This window comes from Bactrocera dorsalis, chromosome 4, assembly GCF_023373825.1.
Source record: "Bactrocera dorsalis isolate Fly_Bdor chromosome 4, ASM2337382v1, whole genome shotgun sequence".
NCBI lineage: Eukaryota > Metazoa > Arthropoda > Insecta > Diptera > Tephritidae > Bactrocera > Bactrocera dorsalis.
Window position 1 is genome coordinate 17,355,739 of NC_064306.1, and position 19,933 is coordinate 17,375,671.

Genomic DNA, 19,933 nt, shown 5'->3' on the forward strand with positions numbered 1-19,933 from the left:
AATTTTATAGAAATTAAGCATTGACTGTGAAACGCAATCCTCTGGGTAGCCAAAAAACATCCGTACCCAAGGTTGACTCGCCACTTAAAAACACACCTTTCCAATGAAAAGTTGAAAAAAAGCCTCTGATGAGAGACCCCATCTTTGAATGACAACCACTGCAAACGTATTCAGCAGTACGGTCCGGTCCCTTATTGCGAAGGTGCCGTTGCGCAGCTGGTTGATGCCCTAGTAAGAGTAAAAGCTGACATCACCGTCGTCCAAGACGTGCGATGGGCAATTCCCACGACAGCCGGTTCTACGCACCGGAATTGACTCGGATTTTATCCGACCAAGGGCTGTTATTTCGGCGATCTAACCCTGTTTGGATCGGTGAGTATTAATTTGTGTTTGTCGTCATTGGAGCAACGCCTTGCAGCAGGGTTGCTCCGTATCCTCCTGACTCGTGCTGGCATTGAGTCCAACCCGGGCCCGGAGGAATTTTTCTGCTGCGTCTGCGCAAAAAGGCTCCATCCAAACTCCACCTCGGTCAGGTGTAATACATGCAATAGATGGAGCCATCTTAAGACCTGTTCAGGCCTTAAGACCCACAGGGAGTGGACCACGCGTTACGTGGCACCATGTTGCCTGCGCAATACTGCGATACAAGCCTCTACGGCTGTGCAATCTGCACATAATCAGAGTGGCCAACTGAGGACCTCTACGGTCAGGAGCTCAATCAGGCAACATAGCTCCCACTCTGACTTGACCCCCCCCCCAACCTTCATCCCGCTCCAATCCCCGTGCGAGTACCAATCAGCAACTCTTGGTTCCTCGCACAGTCTGTTCCTTGTGTCAGACCGTCATACGTCGGAATGTCACATCAGTCAAGTGCAATTCCTGCGCTGGCTGGTGTCACTTCCCGACGTGTTCCGGCCTGCGCACCACACGTGAGTGGAGTGAATCCTACGTTGCCCCATGCTGCAGGAGTTTGCCCCCATCTAACACCCCAGTGCGACAACCGCCCCTGCGGGTTCTGCAGCTGCAACAAATACCACCAACACGTCACTCCCTCACCCCCAGGATCACCCACGGACACCCGCGACAAACCCGACTTCTTCAATTTAACTGCAACGGACTCCAGAGCAAGATCGAGGAGATAGTTGCACTTATGAATCGGGAACGTGTATCGATAGCTGCGGTCCAAGAAACCAAGTTAAACAGCCGCTCAGATCTTCTGAGTTGTGCAGGTTTCAACGTTATACGTAAAGATCGCGAGCGAGATAGTGGGGGTGGCCTAGTCTTCATATTGCACAACACTGTGCAATATCGTCTAATCGATGAAGACATCAACCCCAGGGATACTACCCTAGAATGTCAGGGCATAGCTATCCGGTCAGGCGATGTCGAGCTTGAAATATTTAATATATACATCCCCCCAGTTACATGTTGCCCTACAGGATATTATACCACCCGAATATAGGTGCGGTACTTCGTGGTGAAAACCGTTTGGTACTAGGCGACTTTAACGCGCACCACGATCTTTGGCATTCCTGCCTGTCAAATGATCGTAGGGGGATGGAGCTGGCGGAACAGATTGACGATTCGACATTCTGCACAATGAATGACGAAGCCCCCACCAGAGTTATGGGCACCTGTAATAGCTCGCCCGATATTACCATTGCTAGTGGTGGTCTGATAAATAGCATAACCTGGCGACCTACTCTCGCATCAGACCATCTGCCCATAATTATCTCGATCGAGAAGCCTCCTGATTTCGTTTCTGTGGACAACCGTACCTTCATTAACTTTAAAAAAGCTAATTGGGTCGGCTTCACAGAATTTACCGAGAGCACCTTCAACGCTCTACCCATTCCTACGGACGTATGCGTTGGCGAGCGTCAATTCCGCAAGGTGATCGCAGCAGCTACCGCTCGCTTCATCCCGGCTGGAAGAATAGCGGAAATCCGCCCCAATTTCCCAGCCGAAGCAGCTGTTCTAGCTAACGAGCGCGACACCTTACGCCATGCCGATCCCGGGGATCCCCGAATAAGGGATCTCAATTTGGAGATTCGGCGTATGGTAAATCAACATAAGCGGACGAAATGGATAGAGCACCTGAAGTCCTGCAACCTCTCCACCGGTGTGAGTAAGCTTTGGGCTACTGTCAAAGCTTTGTCTAATCCGAAGAGACATGACGACCGAGTTGAAGTTCAATTCAATGGTCATGCCTCTTCGGGCCCGAAGAAGTGCGCGAGCTACTTTAGCCGGCAGTTTACACTGCACCCTTCGCTAGACAAGGCCAAGAGATGTGTTAACCGACGGCTGCGCAAAATGCCAAACAACTGCGCGCCACTTACTTTCACCGATGAGGAGGTTCAGGGTGTCATCAACAAGGCAAAATCCTCCAGATCCATCGGCCCAGACGGAATCAACATGCTAATGTTAAAGCATCTAGGCTCGACGGGAATAAAATATCTCACCAAGGTCCTCAACCTGTCGCTCACCACTCTTCAAATACCCGATGTGTGGAAAGTCGGAAGAGTGGTCCCACTACTGAAACCTGGGAAACCCGCCAACAAAGGGGAATCTTATCGACCGATAACTCTCCTCTCCCCAGTAGTGAGCCTAGCCAGCCACCAGCATGGTTTCCGCAAAGTGCACAGCACTACCTCAACTAGAAACCACCCTGCGAAAGAACGATCCTCGTAGCGTTGGACCTGTCAAAAGCTTTTGACACGGTCAACCACACAACGCTACTGCAGGACATTGAAAAAACCACTCTCCCTCCAGGGCTTAAGAGGTGGACCATGAACTATCTGAACGGTCGTCAGTCATCCGTACTATTTCGAGGTGAAACATCTAAACTTAGAAGAATTAAACAGGGGGTTCCGCAGGGTGGTGTCCTCTCCCCGTTACTGTTTAATTTCTATATCTCGAAACTTCCTCAACCACCAGAGGGGGTCTCCATAACCTCGTACGCAGATGACTGCACGATATTGACGTCGGGCAATGGAATAGATGGCATGTGTTCGAAAGTAAACAGCTACCTCTCCGACCTTTCTCGTTTCCTCACTGCACGAAACCTCCAACTTTCACCCACCAAATCCACAGCGACTATATTCACAAACTGGACGAAGGAGTATAGACTTGAACTTAATATTGCAGTCGATGGCGTCAAAATTCCGACTGTCAATAACCCTAAGATTTTAGGCGTAACCTTCGATAGTCTATGCTCCTTCTCTCCCCATACGACCGCGATTATCGCCAAGGTACAGAGCCGCAACAAAATCCTCAAGTCGCTAGCCGGCAGCACATGGAAACGTTGTTGGCAACTTACAAGGCAATCGGCCCGCCGGTCCTCAACTACGTAGCACCGATATGGTCGCCTGGATGCAGTGGTACGCAGATGAGGACAATTCAGACCTGTCAAAATACAGCACTCCGGACCACGACGGGATGCCTCTTGATGTCTCCCGTTGAACACCTCCATAGTGAGACGCACATGCTTCCTGTAAAGGAGCATAATCAACTCCTCTCCAGGCAGTTCCTGCTTGGTTGTTTCCGTAGGAATCACCCCTGCAGCCATCTGCTTGGAGCGGAACCGCCTCCCAGGAGCATCAAGAGGTCATTCCTCGACTATGTCAACGACATTGCACAGTACGTCGACCAGACTTCGGACGCAACTAACTTTCGACAGGCACTGACCGCCATTCACAGTGGAGCCATCAACACCTTCACCGACTCCCTTCCCGTGAATGGCGTTCTTGGAGTCAAACCACCACCTATTGCAGACGAAGAGCTCCAGTTGCCGCGAGAAACGCGAGTGACCCTAGCGCAACTTCGTTCTGGATACTGTAGCAGGTTAAACTCCTACTTATCCATCGACCCCGACATACCTAATGTATGTCCTGCATGCAACGAGTCTCCGCATGACACTGGCCACCTCTTTGCATGCCCCACAAACCCCACCCATCTAACACCCTCTTCCCTTTGGTCCGACCCCGTCGAAACAGCACGTTTCTTGGGCCTACCGTTAGATGATCTCGACGACAACACAAACAACCCTTACAATCCTAACGGGGATTAGCTAACCGTTAAAACAACAACAACAACGTGCGATGGGTTGAACAAGGACTGAGATGAGTAGGTCCTTTTGGCATTTACTACAGTGGTCATACAAAGGAGCTCAAACTCGATGTGGGACTCGGGGTTGGAGAGAGACTCCGCCGCCGAGTCCTGGCATTTATCACGGTGGATCAACGTCGAGCCACAATCCGCATCAAAGCGATTTTCTTCAAGATACCCACCCGTCTCTGTGTAGCAGAAAACGCACGTCAACAAACACAAGAACGGTTCGACAACGAGACCTGCAATCATAACAGAGTCGAACGATTTTATACTCGACTCGCACTCCTGCTCTCTGAGAGCACTCGTCAACAACTCGGTATAAGTGAACTGTGGGCCGGCATTTCAAGCTTCTTACGTACTTATGCACACAGAATCATTAGTTTTTGGAAAAAAAACAGCTGGTACGATGAGGATTACCGTGTCGAAGTGGAGAGAAAACAGGCTGCCGTGCGGGATAGGATAGATAGATAGATAGAGAGTCGAGAGATTTGCTATATTGAAACTTTTACTAAATTCAGTGTATGTAACATCCGTGTGCATGTGTTCCCTAAAATTCAATGATACATCGTGCACAAATGCAAGTAATTTCCCTTTACGAAATCTATGCCAAGGAGAAGAAATTAGAGGAGAAATCGAAAAGGTTGCATGGTTTGAAATGATAGATTCAAAAAGTTTAGATAATACTGACAGTTTTGTAATACCCCTATAGTTTTCAATGTATGTCTTAAATCCACTTTTATGCAAAGTGATTACAAGTGACTGTTTCCATACTAAACGAAATATATATATGTACCTTACTTAAAAGTGTAAGTAAATATACTTATCAAAGCCAAGTAGATATATGTATTTGGCACTATTTTTCAAGAATCAAGAATATCATGTCTGGATTGGCACAAATAGTCAGTTCATTACGACGAGCCCGTCGGCGGAATGGATGAAAAAAGTGAGCGATTTACAAATGTCGAATATGACCAGACAAAGCTTAATGAATATATTGATGATATTTAGAATAAATTGGGAGAATGTAAGTTAAGAACAATTACTTAATATTTAAATTTCCTAAATATACATATGTATTCGTTAAAGTCGCGGGCGAATTTCTCCACACCGAGAGTGCTGGATTTATCTACTTTAAAGCAAGATTAACCACTGTTGTGAACCAAACGCTCATTCGATATTTCCTTATTCAAACGACATAGTAGTGTTGAAAGCGGTAGCACCTATACAATTTGGTGAAAAAAATTAGCGTACTTTACTAAGGTGAGTGTCAGCTGGAATAACAACTTTTTTAACCAGATATATTTTGTTTTGTTTTGTAACATTTTGTTAAGGAAACCAACTGTTACGGGAGGCAAACATAAGATTTTAGGAACAATTTTTGACTTTCTTAACATGAAATCCATGGTAACCACTGAAAAGGAAAAAAAAAATATGTATCTACAAAAGGACTAAATACTCATACCTCATACAAATAATTATATGTGCATCAACTTTTTGCAAAAAAAGAAAAGATTACAAAATTGCAAAATATTTCTGGGTATGCAGGTTTATTTTTATTATTACATAAGATATAAAAAAGCAAAAAATAACAAATTTCAAATATTTTTTTAAACTAAAAAACAAAATTTAAGTTTGTGCTTATAGTAATATTTATATGTGCATTTTTCTATTTTTGCCTGTAAATCTTATTATCTTCTACTTTAATAGTCAATAGTTTTGCCCTTATTTTTTAAAATTAAATTAAGCCGCTTTGGCATAGAATTAACTAATGACTGTAGAATAGTTATGTCAATATTGGCCCATTCTTGCTCTATGGCTAATTTAAGGTGCCGTACTGTCTCAAACTGCCTTCCGTTTTGAAAAACACGTGCAGAGAGGATCCCCCAGAGATCTTCGATCGGATTTAGGTCCGGACTTAATGCTGGCCATTGTAATACGGGAATTTGCCTGTCATTAAAGAAGCGCTTCGTAACCTGTACTGTGTGGATTGAAGCGTTATCCTGCTGATATGCCCAGTTATCGCCATAAATATTGCCAGCAAATTCTATCAACTCACTGTCCAAAAGATTTACATACATACAAGCATTCATTTGAATGGATATATAGCATATAGGTGTCTTTCCATTGAAGCAGATTGCAGCCCATACCATCAAGGTACCGCCTCCAAAGCCTCGCTTGTAGCAGGAACGTCGTTCCTGACGCGAATCTCTCCAATATTTCTTGCAATGATCTGGGCCGTCCAAATTGAATTTTTTTCGTCACTAAACACTATATTCTGCCACTCTTCGGCCCAGAATTGGTATTTATTTGCAAACTGCAAACGTGCTATAATATGAGCTTTGGTTTAGGTGGTGTGTTTGATAAACTTATTTTCATGAATAATTTGAACAATTCCATTCCTTGTTATTTGCAGTCCTAACTTGTTCCGTATTTGACCGCTACTCCTCGAATCTGCTACTGCTAGTCGTCGAATCATCCGTTTGCACCGATCATCAATGTTGGTTTTCCGTCCACTGCGTCGCACTGTACCATAATTGGTGGGATTTTTAACAAATCTTGATATACAGTTTCGATGCCGCTTTAGTCTGGATGCAGTCTCGTATATTTTGGAACCGCTTTCATGCATTCCTATAATTATTCCTTGTTCCTTGGCTGACAAACTAGTACCACGAGGCATTTTAGGCTTAAAGTTAAATAAATGTATTAAAATTTCAAATAATTCATCAAGTTAATACACCTACAATAGTTTTGCAAACAAATTTTCACGCAAAAAGATTTATCCGCGACAATATCAGCAAGAAAGATCAGCTAGACTGATTTTGCACATATAAATATTTACTACGCAATACCCAATGCACAAGCACATTCTTAATGTAACGGTACAACGAAAGAGAGCAGAATGAAACAATTTTCGTTGTATATTAACGGCAACATATATGCCGTTTATTCTACATTCACCAAAATTCAAAAAATACCAGTGAACAAAAAATATAAACAAAATAAAAAATGCACATATAATTATTTGTATATTGCTGCACCTGTACTTTGTTAGCAACGAACATGTTGAATTTTGAACATTATTATTATTATATTTAAATTACACAATACTAATAGTCCTAAATTAATTAATTTAAAATATTATTATTAAATTAGCTTACATATGTATGTATTGTTCCAAACGCTGAAATAAAAAGTAGCTAACTATTTAAGGCTAATATATGTATGTTCAACAAACTCATTTTCTCATTTCATTTTTCATCGTTATGCCGAATGTTTCAAAACTTGGAATATATAAGGCGGAAAGTCATGTTATTTTATTGGAAGTTTATGGTGAACATGCACTACAGGAATAAAGGAATGCCCAACTTATTCCAGTGTGAGTGCGCTTCAAAATTTGCGTTTTTATAACATTTTCCATAATGGCTAGATCAAACAAAATAAGAGTTTTTGGGCATTTAAATTAAAACACCCATTATTTATTACGATTACAAATTATTATATATTGGACTTTTAATATATGACGAAACTACTTAAATTCTTTTATATGATTTTATGCTATATTAAAACAACTGACTTTTGATGTTTCAATACTTAATAAGGTGAAGTAAGCCTGTTAAGTAGTTCTCCATTTATAAATGTTTTTAATCATTTGTAATTGAAATTTAATTATACTATGCATCAAATTTGCAAACGTTTGATGAAATATATTTAAATTTCGCATTTTCTTTGATTTGCATTGTTTTACATTTTTTATTAGCGATCTTGGCTGGCGGCAACAAATCCCTCCTTTTACATATTTATTTGGTTTTGTTCGATCTGGCCATAACGGAAAATGTTATAAAAATATTGTAATTGTACAGTTGTGTGAACAAAATTTACGGGTTTTAGAGTTTCACATTAATATTTGTTTTTATTTACCATTGTATGGTGGGAAATTCAAATCACTGTTGGGAAAAAATTGGATAAGCTATACGAGTATTTGTATCTAAAATCAATTTTAATTAATAAGAAAACAGCACATTTTAAAACTTTACAACACCTTATGGTTGTTCCTATTTTGTTCACACCACTATACATGTGATAGAACAGTTAATGGTGGTGATGTCAGTTGTAAAAATTCATTTTAGGTACAACTGGGAAAACTTTTCTCAAGTTGTGGGCTATTATACGTATTGTTACAAAAGTAGTATTAAGTTGTATTTGTATTGCTATATGCATCCCTTATTATGAACAATAGCTGTAGGTATATGGGATAGCATTTGTCTTGTTGTAGACATCTGGCGCCGCGGCTGTCTGCTTGTCGAAACAAAAGACATCTAGCGCCGCAGTTGTCTGCTTAAACAATTGCTGAGTCTGGCGCCGCGGCTGTCTGCTTAGCTGCATTTGGCGCCGTATAGCATTATGTTCTTGTAATTTCCAGACGCAATATTCTAGAAGGACACGTCGGCATCAGCGAGGAGTGCGTGGCTATATAAGCCGTGGCAGCGCCAACGTAATCAACCAGTGCTAAGAGTAAACTGCTATAGTGTAGACGAGTTGTAAAATAAAGAGATTTAGTTGAAGTGAATTAAACGGCTTTTGATTTTATTTGTCAATCCAGAGATACGAGCCTAGTAAAGTAAAACTAGCAAGGAGTAAAATCGTAACAATTGGTGTCAGAAGTGGGATTGTCAAATAATCCAAATTCAAGATGGTTAAATTCGGAGAATTGAGAATTCAGCATTTAAAAAAGGAACTGGAGGAGCGTAATTTGCCGATAAGCGGGCAAAAGGCGGATCTGCAGGCACGATTACGTGAAGCAATGGAAGCGGATGGAATTAATGTGGACGAGTTCGAATTTGATGGGCCAGAAACTTCTACAAAGGTAGAAGAGAAAGTAGAAGAACAACGAACATCATCAAGTGTAGACATGACCATGCTGTTAGTGGCTATACAGAAAATAGCTGAAAATACAGAAAATGCAGTGCAAACAGGAAATCGTCTGGCACAGCAAATAGCTGAAAATGCAGAAAATGCAGTGCAAACAGAAAATCGTCTGGCATAGCAGAAAATACATCACAGTTAAAGTCTTGCCTTACACAACAAATGACTGAAAATAATACGCAGTTAGAAAAGCGTTTGGTACAACAGATTACAGAAAATAATACACAAGTGCAAGAGAAATTTTCAAAATTTGAAGACGAATTAAGCACTTTAAAAAATGACGAAGAAAGTTTAAAATCAGAAGTTCTTCAATTAAGTAATCGTATGCGAGAACTGCAACTACATGGCCCTGCACCGTCAACAAATAATCAAAGATTGAAGGCACCCACATTCGATGGAAGTATTCCATTTCAAATTTTCAAACTTCAGTTTGAAAAGACAGCAATGGCCAATAACTGGAATGCAGCGGACAAAGTGGCGTCCTTGTTTGTATCATTGAAAGGACCTGCGGCAGAAATCCTTCAGACTATTCCAGACTGTGAACGGGACAACTATGAGGCATTGATGAGTGCGATAGAAAGACATGATAGTGAGCACCTGAAACAAATATACCAGATCGAACTGCAAAATAGGGGTCAGAAGATGAACGAGTCATTGCAAGAGTTCGCAACTGAAATAGAACGACTGGCTCATTTGGCAAATGCAGATGCACCTGTGGATTACATTGAGAGGGTAAAAATTCAATGTTTCATAAATGGAATTCGTGATGTGGACACCAAACGCGCCACATATGCATTGCCAAAAAGAACGTTTGCTGAAACCGTTTCGCACGCCCTCACACAGGAAACAGCTTCCCTACTAAGTAAACCAGCACACAAAGTTCAAAGGGTTGAAATGGAACAACCAGCGCTGATGGAAGAAATATTGAAGACTCTGAAGGCAATTGCTGCACCGCGAGTAAATACAACAGGAAGATGTTTCAACTGTGGAAAAGTGGGTCACTTTGTCCGAAATTGCAATATAAAACTAAACCCATCAAAACGGAAACAACCAACAGATAACGAGGACGAAGCATCCACATATCACAAGTCGTTAAACTAAAACCCAACAGTTCAAAGGGGCGTGAGCTGGTTCCCACAACTATTTGCCCCGCCATCTCGATATCACAAATAGGTCGCCATGACAACAATCTTACTATCAACGGCATCGTAAATGGACGACTGTCAACGCTTACTTTGGATACTGGTGCCACACATTCAATTATCCGACCGGATGTGGTAAGAGGAACGGTTGAACCATTAGTCAGTTGCAAGCTTCGAACGGCCACTGGGGAGGAAGCAGCTGTCGCGGGAAAAGTGTTTTGCGAAGTGATGATTGGTACCCTGGAAGTTAATCACACCTTCATCGTAGCAGAAATCACGGATGAAATTATAATGGGAGTAGATTTCAGGATTGATCACGGGGTTACTTTGGATTTAAACAAGTAAATGCTGTTTTGGCAGAACATGGAGATGCCTATAAACACCGGATATGTGACCAACGTTGAAAGTAAGAGGGTGATTGTTGATGATAATCAGAGTATTCCACCAAAATCTGAGGCGATTGTATGGGCTAAAGTGAATGGAGGAGGTGGGACTGAAGAATTATGGATTGTGGAACCAACAAAAATAGATACACCCATATTGGTAGGAAGAACGCTTGTGAAAACTAGAGAAGACGCCACCATTCCGGTCAGAGTAGTGAATGAATTCAATACGCCTATAAGTCTGAAGAAAGGAGCAGTAATTGGACAGTGCCAGAATATAAGTGCAATAGCACGATGCGAACGGTCAGAACAGAAGCCTACTATTGAGCCACAGCAGATAAGTCCTACATTCCTAAACAATTTGCTGAACGAACTGCATGGAAATGAAAAATTAAAAGCAGAAAAACTATTAGAAAAATACGCATCCATATTTGCAAACGAAGGAAACAACACAGGAAGAACGAGGATTGTCAAACATCGCATAAATACCGGAGACGCTAAACCAATACGGCAAGCTCCGCGTAGGGTTTCACTAGCAAAACGTGAAGATGCTAACAAAATTATTGAAGACTTGCACAAAACCGGTGTAATCGAACCTTCAATAAGTCCATGGACCTCACCTATCGTCTTAGTTAAAAAGAAAGATGGTAGCACCCGTTTCTGCGTAGATTATAGGAAGTTGAATGATGTCACAAAGAAAGATAGTTATCCTCTACCGAGAATCGACGATACATTAGACACCTTGTCTGGAGCGAAATGGTTTTCTACATTAGATCTACAAAGTGGATATTGGCAAGTCGAGATTGATGAACGTGACCGTGAAAAGACCGCTTTCAGTATGGGCGACGGGTTATGGGAATTCTCTGTGATGCCATTTGGGTTATGTAATGCGCCTGCAACGTTCGAGCGACTGATGGAACATGTGTTAAAAGGACTCAACTGGAAGACATGTTTGGTGTATCTTGATGACATTATCATCATGGGAAAAAGTTTCGATGATCATCTGAAAAATCTAAAGGAAGTCTTTCAGTGAATAGCATCATCCGGATTACGCTTGAATCCCAAAAAGTGTTCATTATGGAAGAAGCAGGTAACATATCTCGGACATAAAGTGTCAACTGAGGGGATTCACACCGAGGAAGGAAAAATAAAAGCAGTCAAAGATTGGCCTCGACCCACCAACATACATGAACTCCGCAGCTTCCTTGGCTTATGCACGTATTACCGCCGTTTTGTACCTGGATTTGCGAATGTGGCTAGAAGTTTACATGATTTAACAAAGAAGAATCGCCCGTTTGTATGGCAGTTGGAACAAGAAAAAGCGTTTGAGCAGCTTAAAGAACTACTTTGTACGGCGCCGATGTTAGCTTATCCAATACCTGGAAAGAAATTCATCCTGGATACAGATGCGAGCGCTTATGGAATTGGAGGTGTCCTGTCTCAGCTCATCGACGGACAAGAAAGAGTAATAGGGTATTACAGCAGAGTGCTCGGGAAACAAGAGAAAAACTACTGTGTGACGCGAAAAGAACTACTAGCTGTGGTGGAATGTGTAAAACATTTCCACAAGTATTTGTATGGACAACGATTCTTGCTGAGGACTGATCATGCAGCATTAAAATGGTTATTACAGTTTAAGAATCCGGAAGGCCAAATTGCACGATGGATCGAAAGATTACAGAATTACGACTTCGAAACGGAACATCGAAAGGGGATTCACCACAAAAATGCGGATGCATTATCACGTCGCCCTTGTCCACTGGAATGTAAACATTGCTCCAAATCAGAGGGAAAAGAAGGTATAATCGACGTGCGATTACTGAATATAGAACCTGAAGATGATTGGACTCCTCACCGCATCAGAATCAATCAGCTAGAGGACCCTGATCTTGCAAAGCTGATAATAGCCAAAGAAAATGGGGTACGACCACCAAAGGAACAAATAAGTAACGAGAGTCCAACTGCAAAAGCATATTGGGCCCAATGGAACAGCATAAACCTCGTTTATGGATACCTTCATCGTACCTGGGAAAGCGAAGATGGGAAACAGTCTCGTCTGCTGATCATAGTACCGACGTCCATGATCCCGAAAGTGTTGAAAGAATATCACAATGGACCTAGTGGAGGGCACCTTGGAATTACAAAAACTATAGAGAAGATTAAACAACGATTCTACTGGATCGGTTGTCGAGATTTCGAATCGTCCATTTTCCAAGAAGTCTGTACATTATTGGGCATCCACAAGACACGGACAACAGCGTTACACCCACAATCAGATGGAATGGTGGAGAGATTCAACCGAACGCTCGAAGAACATCTGCGGAAAATCGTTGATAAAGATCAACGGAATTGGGACAAATGCATCCAGATGTTCCTGCCGGCGTATCGTTCAGCGAAGCACGAGACAACTGGTTACACGCCAGCAAAGATTATTTTTGGATCTGATCTGCGACTCCCTGCTGATCTTAAGTTTGGAACGAATCCTGCAGCTGTAAGAAATGATGGAGAGTATTGCTCTGCCTTAAAGGAAACAATGAATGAATTGCATCTAATTGAAAGACAGCATACGCATCTGATGAGCAATAAGATGAAGGACTGGTTCGATCAAGCGGCAAATTCAAAAGGTTTTGAAGAAGGTGATCTGGTCTGCAGACAGCCTGGGAAGGACCCTATATGGTGATGAAACGACTTAATGACTTGGTATACCGCATACAAAGAAATGGAAAAGCACGATGTAAAATGAAAGTAGTACATTTGGAGAGGCTCGCCCCATTTGGTTCAAGAGGATTTGTGCCTAATCGGGACGATTAGGCTTTAGTGGAGGGCAGTGTTACAAAAGTAGTATTAAGTTGTATTTGTATTGCTATATGCATCCCTTATTATGAACAATAGCTGTAGGTATATGGAATAGCATTTGTCTTGTTGTAGACATCTGGCGCCGCAGCCGTCTGCTTGAACAATTGCTGAGTCTGGCGCCGCGGCTGTCTGCTTAGCTGCATTTGGCGCCGTATAGCATTATGTTCTTGAAATTTCCAGACGCAATATTCTAGAGGGACACGTCGGCATCAGCGAGAAGTGCGTGGCTATATAAGCCGTGGCAGCGCCAACGTAATCAACCAGTGCTAGGAGTAAACTGCTATAGTGTAGACGAGTTGTAAAATAAAGAGATTTAGTTGAAGTGAATTAAACGGCTTTTGATTTTATTTGTCAATCCAGTAATACGAACCTAGTAAAGTAAAACTAGCAAAGAGTAAAATCGTAACAGTATGTACATTAGGCATATAACAAATTTTGACGAAAAATTTGGCATACCACCACGTGGTGGCAAATATTGTACAAGTATTGAATATCACATTTGTAGGTGATTTCGGTTCAAAAACGTTCCGCGCAAAAATGAATTTCTAAAAAAAGTTAACATTTTTTTTTGTGTTATTATTACGTTGAATCAGAATTTTCTGAAGCAAAATTAGTTTGGGGTGGGTGGGGCACTTCCCTTAAGTCCATTAAAAGGCGTTTGGAATAATAGGAGGATTATTAGTTAAATAAATATCTATTATTATGAAGAAAAACGTGTACAGTGTACACAACTTTTTTCGTTTTTTTCAGCAGTTCTGATAAAAAAGTAATTTCATTTTGCGCGGAAACTTTTTTGCAATTTCGGGCAAAAAAAATAATGGAGTTCATACTTTTTTATTCTCTATTCGACTATGGTATGCCGTTTTTCGTATTTGCAAAAATTTTAAAAAGTTATATGCCTAATGTACATATGCAAGGCAGTTTTACATATCTGCATATATAAAAACGAAAAGATACTTGTGACCATAAAAAATATTTTCTTTAATCATATTGCAGTTCCATTTAATGAGAATGCTTATATAAATATATGATATGTGATATTTTCAGTTTGGTTGTTTTCCCACAAAATTCAAAGAATTGAGGTTTTTTTTCATAATTGTTTTGTTAAATTTTAAAGATCTAAGTTGACTCGGGATATGTATTAAAATAATAATACACGCTTTAGAAAGCGAAAACATATTTTCAAAAAAATAAGAAATCATCAATTAAAAATTTATTAGCGCGGTATGGCATTATTGATTGAGAGTGGCTAAGCACACAAATAGAATACAGACGCTAATGGCAGAAATAGCTGAAACAGCGAACAACGTAAACACGCAGCCCTAATCAGCTGATACGACCTATCTTATGAGAGCGCAATGTAAATTATCAGTCAACACCGCTTTACCGTAGGATACTGTAGAACTTCCCACGATTTGAATTTTTCCCGTAGAAACGAGTCAGCTGATTGGTCTCTCACTACGCAGGGTTGCCATTCTTTATATACTGTAGTAATTATAAAAATTGTATTCAATATGTTTGAAATTTTCTTAAACTAACTCAAAATCACAGTCGAATGCCATTTTTTATAAATTAATAATTTTAATTGAAAACTAGATGTGTACAAAACTATATACATATGCGTATTGAGCAATGGCAACATCAAAGGCATTATGAAGCGCAACTCGATCGGTATACAGGTGAATCCCGTACCGACTTTTTTATGCATTTAAAGTCGTTAGACAACAATAAAGCAGAGGTTTGTAAGTTATTAAGTTGTTCCAAATATGGTATTATCTGAAATATTGTACTTTGAGGAGTGTTCTGTTGATAGTAACGGTGCATTCTATGTTAGCTATGCGATTGCACTTAAAATGGTGTTAGGTAACCACCCATTTTCCGATGGAGATTTCATTAAAGAATGCATTTTGGAAGCAGTTGGAACTTTAACCAAAGAACATCTTCCGAAGTATCAAATAATATGCTTATCGCGGCGAACCATTGCACGAAAGGTACAGGATATGGCAACTGATAGTGCCCGGCAAACTACAGAATGTCCACATTTACTTCTGTATAGTTGGTTCTAGACGAGAGTACGGATGAAAATGATATTGCACAGCTGCCTGTGTTTATTCGGGGCACAGATATTGAGTTCAATAACACAGAAGAGTTGCTGGACCTAATACCTACGAATGGAACTACTACAGGAGAAGACATTTCAAATGCCGTTAAGAATTGCGCTGCTGTCTTAGACTGGAGCAAAGTGGATGATGTGGCGACAGATAGTGCTAAATCAATGAGGGGGCACAAAAGGGGTTTATAGGCAGGCTTAAAAGCAAATTTAGTCTAGCAAAGTATAACGACTTCATTGTGGTATGTTGCTTGGTACATCAGGAATCCGTGTGTGTTACGTCGTTATCTTCTGCATATGTAATGGATGTTGTCGTTAAAAGTGTCAATTTAGTAAGATCATCGTCAGTTAAAGGAATTTCTTGAAAGTATGGAGTGTGATTATGTGGACATACCATATTACACAGAAACACGATTGCTGAGTCGTGAGAAAAGACTTTTAAGATTTTACGATTTGAGGTTATCAGTTTCGAACTTTCTGGTAATGTAATGTGTACATCGTAAACGTAAATATATACCTATTAAAATATTTTGATTTTATTCTATAGGAATTCAAAAATAAACCATTTGAAATATTGCACGATCCAAATTGGATAGCAGGTTTAGCTTTTTTAGTTGATATTACGGAAAATCTTAATGATTTGAATTTTAAGCGTAATTTATTTTTTGACATGAGTGACGCAATCGAAAGCTTTAAAGGAAGCTTGAACTTTAAAAAGAGCAATTTGCTGTAAGTACTATAATTTTTATTTTTTTCTTCGTCTATAGGCATTAGGTGAAAATCAAGCGCTTGAAAAATATTGTTGTGAGCTTTCAAATTTATTAGTTGAATTCTGTTTTTACAGTATTGAACACATTCCAAGAAAGTTTCGACATTTTCGTAGCTCTTTTTACCAGAGGGGCTTGCGTTAATAGATCTGCAGTGCTCTACTCTTTTAAAAAATAAGTTTGGGTAAACTTCAGTCAAATTTACTTTTTATAAGGAACTTTGCTTAAAGAAATATCCTTGTTTGAAATAGTTTGCTTCTAATATTATATCTATGTTTGGAAGCACCTACACTTGTGAACAATTTTTTTCAATAATGAAAGTAAACAAACATAAAATAAGAAGTAGATTATCTGATTTAAATTTTGGTACAATAATGCGTGTAGCTACAGCAAATGAGACTAAACCAAACATAGAATTTATTATTTCAAATAAACTAAATTAAATGCTGTTACAGTATACTCTCGAAAAGTAAATCGATTGGTGTTTTGGGTAATTTACTTTTTCGAATAATTTACTTTTCCAAATGTATACATAAATTATCTGTTTTTATAATATTAAATGCATTTTTAAACTTAAAAAATTCATTCATTTATTTGCTTCAATAAAACATATGGATTTACATGAAAAACATATTTACATTTACATACATACATATGTATTTACTATGAAGAGAAAAAATCTTGAATATTCTTTTGTTTTTTTCTTTTGCAATATATTTTCTGACCATTCAAAATGTCTGACACCTGATTTGCATCGTTTTCATTTTTAAACCAGTGAATCAAGTTGTTTACGCCTTGAATTGCTTCCGCATATGTCACTTTGGGTTCCTGGCACTTCTTCTCCATCTGAAGTGTCTGACAAAATTTCTATTTCATCAGCAGTTTCTTTGTTTACTAAAAAGACGCGATAAACAAGAGAGTAAGTGTTTTTGCAACATCGTAAAAAACGCTGCTTGCTTCGTTTCGAATTTTTTATCACACTCTCTGAAAAGTAAATTAAAAAATTTACTTTTTCGAGGTGCATGTGTAATCTTAAAGGTGATTTACTTTTCCGCGATTATTTACTTCTCGAAAGTATACTGTATAAACACATATTAAAAAAATTATTACTAAAATAAAATATTTATTATACTTTTTGTTATTTGTCTTGCATGTTAAAAATTTATAGTAGTTATAAAGAAACTTAAAATTGTTGAGCAATTTTACAAGTACATATTACCCACAGTGCAACTTCCCAATATGCGCGCGAATTAAATAAATGATTAAAAATGGTGCTCTGCGCTCAGTGGTCAATTTATTCTGATTATTATTTTTCAAACTACTTCAATTTATACTTATGCTAGTACCGACTCGCAGGTCAGTTGTTTTCCAAATCTTATGTGCACCTATCTCCTTCTAACAAAGGAAGGGAAATATTTATGGTTTTGGGACTATTTGTATTTACATTCTATTGTTCTGATTTTTACTGATAATCATAAGTATTTGTACACATGTGTGACTATCTATAACTAGTACTTATAACTATATGTACATAAATATTTATGTTTTCTCAGCTGCACTGAGGTTGTAAACAATGTATTTGTAAACATGTACATATAACCAAATACATGTGTAACTGTCTATAAATATCCCCTCCCTTAAGGTAGAATTAGAGGTGCCATAACCATATCCATATAAAACAGCTGATTCAACCAAATTTACGGGGAACAATGTTTCCAGTTAGAGGTGCGTTACCATAACATCATGCCCATAACCATAACCATAGATATCAAATGAATTTTGATTTTCGCTGTAACCATAAAAAGCTGTTTGTTGATTTTTTGACTTTTCATTTGACATTTCGTTTGCATTTTGTTTTGTTCGCCTCATAATTTTGTATTTATAAGGATCGGATTGTTTGACATAATGCGATTTTTAAACAGCAATCAAATAATAATCTATTAATAAAAATGGATGATATTAAATTAATAGAATGTGTGCGGAATTCGCCATGCCTATATGACAAGAGTCATGCCGATTTCAAAAATCAAGAGAAAAAAAGGCGCTCTTGGAAGGAAGTCGCCGATAATTTGGAAGTTGATGGTGAGTTCAATATAAATATTATAATATTTAATATACAATATGTTTGGACATTATAAACAGAAAGTGTTGTTATGAAGCGTTGGGGCAACTTGAGAGAACGCTTCTCAAAAGAAATTAGAATCTCACAAAATGCTTCAGGAAGTGGTGCATTCGTAGGAAGGCAGTGGGCGCTATTTGAAAGTTTGCAAATTTTAAGAAGTCACATTATTCCTCGTCCGTAAGTAAAATGCATTATTACCATATCCATGTAAATAATGAGAACATTAATATTAACAGAATGCGACAAAGTGCGCCAATATTGAAACGCAGCGACGAGAATTATGACTTTATAAACATTTCGTCCGAATCACAAGATCTCTCGCCGTCACCTCCAATTTCCCCTGGGCAGTTAATTTCGTCCGACCAATCAACAATAATTCTGTCCGATCAAACAACAGCAATTCCGTCCGATCAGTCAATTCCGTCAAATCAGCCATCAGCAAATCCGTCATCAATATCGCGACCACGAAAACGAAGAGGCAGACAGCTTGACGAGGTGGACACTGCCATCCTCGGAACAGTGAAAACTTTCCAGGAGGTATGTGAACGTAGAGCGCGTCGAGAAGAGTTTAATGTGGAGATAAGCGGTTTTGGGCGAATGATATGCTCTTCGATTTCAAAAATGAAAAAATCAAGGCAAGCATTGGTGATGCGTCAATGTACTGACATTGTAATGCAAGCGCAAATTGATGAAGAAGAAGAAAGCTTTGTGTATTTGAACTAGTCCCTCAATTATGAGAAGAGTTTTTTTAAACTTTTATTACATTATTACTTTTTGTTCTTTTAATCAGAACGGTTTAATTTTTGAACCTGAAGTACAAAGGATATAATCCATATAACGTTCAATATAATAATTATTTGTGTTTATTTAATTAATTTTTTGTTCTTTTTATTGTTAATCAATATGTATGAAACACACGTATGTAAAATAACATTTTCAACATTTTTTTTATTGAATTTTATATGTATATCTATAAGTGTTTTACTCTATATGGTTTTGAAAAGGTACTGCACCATTGTTCATAAAATAATTGGTGAGATGTTCTCTGTGGTTATACGCACTGTTTTGACCCCTGCGTCTAAAAGTTTGTGCTGACCGCAATGGCCCCCCACAAGATCTTAATTCGTTTCTCCATTCAGCATTTCTTCCATCTCCGTCAGTGTAATGCTCTGAGCAGTACCATCGATTCATATCGTGGAGCATTATGAAATTATGAAGCACTAGACATGCTAGTACGATTTTTTCAGCATTTTCAGGATGAAACTCCATTGTTGTTCTTAGCACTCTCCACCTCGCTGTCAAAATCCCAAACGCATTTTCAATAACGCGTCTTGCCCGTGATGGTTTATAAATAAAAATTCGTTGAGCTCTTGTTGTATTTACACCTGAATACGGCTTCATAAGATTATTTTTTAATGGAAAGGCACAGTCTCCAACAAAGTAATGCGGAAATGGGTGGGCAGATAACAGAAGTGGAGTATCAGGTGGTAGTGGCAAACGATTTTCTAACAGATCTTCGA

The 19,933-nt window shown here is 39.3% G+C and overlaps 1 protein-coding gene and 1 long non-coding RNA gene across 2 annotated transcripts; one reads left to right on the top strand and one right to left on the bottom strand.

The window, feature by feature from the left end:
• Positions 1-16,982: 16,982 nt before the first annotated feature.
• Positions 16,983-17,714, bottom strand: LOC125778176 (uncharacterized). The gene is made up of 2 exons (XR_007422543.1): positions 17,511-17,714; positions 16,983-17,185 (listed from the first exon to the last, which is right to left on the bottom strand). It is a non-coding gene; the product is annotated as an uncharacterized LOC125778176 (long non-coding RNA).
• A 228-nt stretch (positions 17,715-17,942) lies between these two features.
• Positions 17,943-19,136, top strand: LOC105233426 (transcription factor Adf-1). Its single transcript, XM_011215517.4, has 3 exons — positions 17,943-18,373; positions 18,434-18,590; positions 18,650-19,136. The coding sequence occupies exons 1-3, from the start codon at positions 18,241-18,243 to the stop codon at positions 19,134-19,136; spliced, it is 777 nt and encodes a 258-aa protein (XP_011213819.4). The 5' UTR covers positions 17,943-18,240.
• The last annotated feature ends 797 nt before the right edge of the window (positions 19,137-19,933 follow it).

What these genes read in the sequence shown, in the direction of transcription:
- LOC105233426 (XM_011215517.4), top strand. Translation starts at nt 18,241, where the DNA reads ATGGATGATATTAAATTAATAGAATGTGTGCGGAATTCGCCATGCCTA. An exon ending in CGATAATTTGGAAGTTGATG is followed by an intron (nt 18,374 to 18,433) that starts GTGAGTTCAATA and finishes CATTATAAACAG; the next exon opens with AAAGTGTTGTTATGAAGCGT. An exon ending in AGTCACATTATTCCTCGTCC is followed by an intron (nt 18,591 to 18,649) that starts GTAAGTAAAATG and finishes TAATATTAACAG; the next exon opens with AATGCGACAAAGTGCGCCAA.